Here is a 2627-nt window from a genome sequence, read left to right as displayed (position 1 = left end):
TGTGTATTTACTAACATGTACTTTAACACGGATATGATTCCCTACTCTTGGGTTTTTAGTTAGTGTGGGTATCTTTTCTTTATCCCTAGTTGTAGTCCCTCCCCTTATTTTGTGTTGTAGTTATGTAGTCATGTAGTCATGTAGTCTTATAAAAAATAATAAAATTACCCTTTTGGGGGTTTTAAAAAAATTTAAACAAAACATGTACCCAGGAAGAAGGCCCTCTTCATTGGGCTGCCAACCTCCAGGTGGGACTTGGAGTTTGTTTATTTATTTATTTAGATTTATATCCCGCCCCCCAGCCAAGGGCGGCTCAGGGCAGCTTATAAACAGAATAAAACATACACATAAATTTAAATAGTCCTAAAATCAGATCAAAAGTGCTAGCAACTAATAACACTAATAGATTTTTAAACGATAGCAGTCGACCTTCAATCTTACCTCGTAGTGGTCAGCCCATTGATCTAATCTTAGCGCAGCCGGCACAGGCTGTTCTTATGGCTTCAGGGGACAGGGTTCCACATCGGGGGCGGCTCCTACTCAAAAGCCTGGCGGAAGAGCTCCGTCTTGCAGACCCTGCGGAACTGCATAAGGTCCCGCAGGGCCCTGATCTCCTCTGGGAGCTCATTCCACCAGGAAAAGCCCAGCTAGGCTTCTGATTGGCCATGCAATCCTGGGCCCTTTTGCTTTGGAATTACCGCTGATCTCCAGATGACACAGATCAGTTCCTCGAGAAAATGGCGGCTTCAGAGAGTGGACTGTATGGTATTATCCCCCACTGAGGTCCTGTCTTTTATTAAACCCCGTCCTCTCCAGGAATTTCTCAACCTGGAGCTGGCAACCGTAATAGCCGAGTTTGGCCCTGAGCTCACCAAAGGTGAGATGTGGCCAGGGAAGGATTTGGCCCACGTGCCTGTTCCCTCCCACCGCTGCTAGGCCAGCAGAGTCCCAGGGAAACCCCTCTGAACAGCGTTTCCTATCTTCTCAGGAGGGGCCACTGATGGATCGGGTCTTCAACACCTACCTGCTCATGCACACCCACCAGACTGTGGAATTTGTGAAGAAGAAGGTAGGTTACTTGAATACGAGTTGTGCGTGCCTCCCCTACTGAGTGGTCTTCCAAACTAGACATGATGCAGGGGTCCCCAATGTGGTGCCCAAGGGCACTCTGGCTCCTGCCAAGTGTTTTTAGAAAGTTGTTGTTGTTGTTCGGTCACACAGTCGAGTCCAACTCTCCGCGACACCATGGACCAGATCACGCCAGGCCTTCTGGTCTTCCGCCGTCCTCTGAAATTGGCTCAACTTCATGTTCATTGCATCGATGACACTGTCTAACCATCTCCTCCTTTGCCGTCCCCGTCTTCTTTGACCTTCAATCTTGCCCAGCATCAGGGTCTTCTCCAGTGAGTGCTCCCTTCTCATTGGGTGGCCAAAGTATTTGAGCTTCCGTTTCATTATCTGGCCTTCCAGGGAACAGTCAGGGTTGATTTCTTTGAGGATGGACTGATTTGATCTCCTTGCAGTCCAAGGGACTCTCAAGAGTCTTCTCCAGCACCATAGTTCAAAAGAATCTAAGTAGAAAGTAGGTGGTGCTTTTGCCCAGCGAGGCTTCTGACTGGCCACCCGGAATTTGATTGGCAGTGTAAATTCTTTAAAAAACGTTGCTTCAGCAGCAGCTGCCACCACAGAACAAGCGTTTTCAGTGCACGATTGAAGGAAAGCTGCGGGGAGCGTATTGTAGCTGACGTCACCTCCCGTGTTGTGGCAGCCATTTTGTGACAGCCCCCACCACACAGTGTCAGAAATCCCAAAGGCCCCCCCCCCAGGCTCAGAAAGGTCGGGGTCACCTGGGATAGCTCATCTCACACAGAAGGAAAGGGGGGGGGGATAGTAGAAAGTGAGGCCGGAGAACCCTGCAACCAATGTTCCCTGTAAGCTGAGGAGTCTTGTGAACAAAAATTCTACTTTGTGAGCTACTGGCATTCAAGTTGTGAGGGATTTGGCTACTGCATAAATTCATTTTGCTCTGGAGCCTTCCTCCCTGAGCTAAGACAAAAATGTGTGAGCTGGAGGCTAAAAAACTGTGAGCTAGCTCACACTAGCTCAGCTTAGAGGGTACACTGCCCGCAACCTCAGGTGCTGGTGTGTGTGTTACATCACACTGCAGAGCACGAAAACGGGATGCTGTCAGAAGGGGGGGGGGGAATGGTCTGATCCAATCGCTTCCCAGTGGACCTTTGGAATTCCCAGTGTGGTAGAGTAGTCAGAGAACCAGAACTAGGATCGGGGGGAGAGAACCAAGCTCAAATGCCCACCACTCTGCTATGGAAGACGAAGGAGGAGGAAGAAGAGATTGGATTTATACCCCGCCCTTCACTACCCAAAGGAGTCTCAGAGCGGCTTACAAACTCCTTTCCCTTCCCCTCCCCACAACAGAGACCCTGTGAGGTAGGTGGGGCTGAGAGAGCTCTGACAGAAACTGCTCTTTTTCAAGGACAGCTCTTATCAGAACTACGGCTTGCCCAAGGTCATCCAGCAGCTACAAGTGGAGGAAGAAGAAGAAGAAGAGATTGGATTTATACCCCATGGCCCTTCACTACCCAAAGGAGTCTCAGAGCGGCTTACAA

At 49.5% G+C, this 2627-nt stretch overlaps 1 protein-coding gene across 1 annotated transcript in view; it reads left to right on the top strand.

Moving 5' to 3' along the window:
• Positions 1-2627, top strand: part of MIOX (myo-inositol oxygenase) — a 26373-nt gene that overhangs the window by 6347 nt on the left and 17399 nt on the right. The window contains exon 3 of the mRNA XM_015407860.1: positions 989-1069. Coding sequence (XP_015263346.1) covers positions 989-1069 — 81 coding nt within the window. The remainder of the gene's footprint in view (positions 1-988; positions 1070-2627) is intronic.

This window comes from Gekko japonicus, unplaced genomic scaffold (assembly GCF_001447785.1).
Source record: "Gekko japonicus isolate JY-2015 unplaced genomic scaffold, Gekko_japonicus_V1.1 scaffold3528, whole genome shotgun sequence".
NCBI lineage: Eukaryota > Metazoa > Chordata > Lepidosauria > Squamata > Gekkonidae > Gekko > Gekko japonicus.
This window is presented reverse-complemented; position numbering and strand designations above follow the sequence as displayed.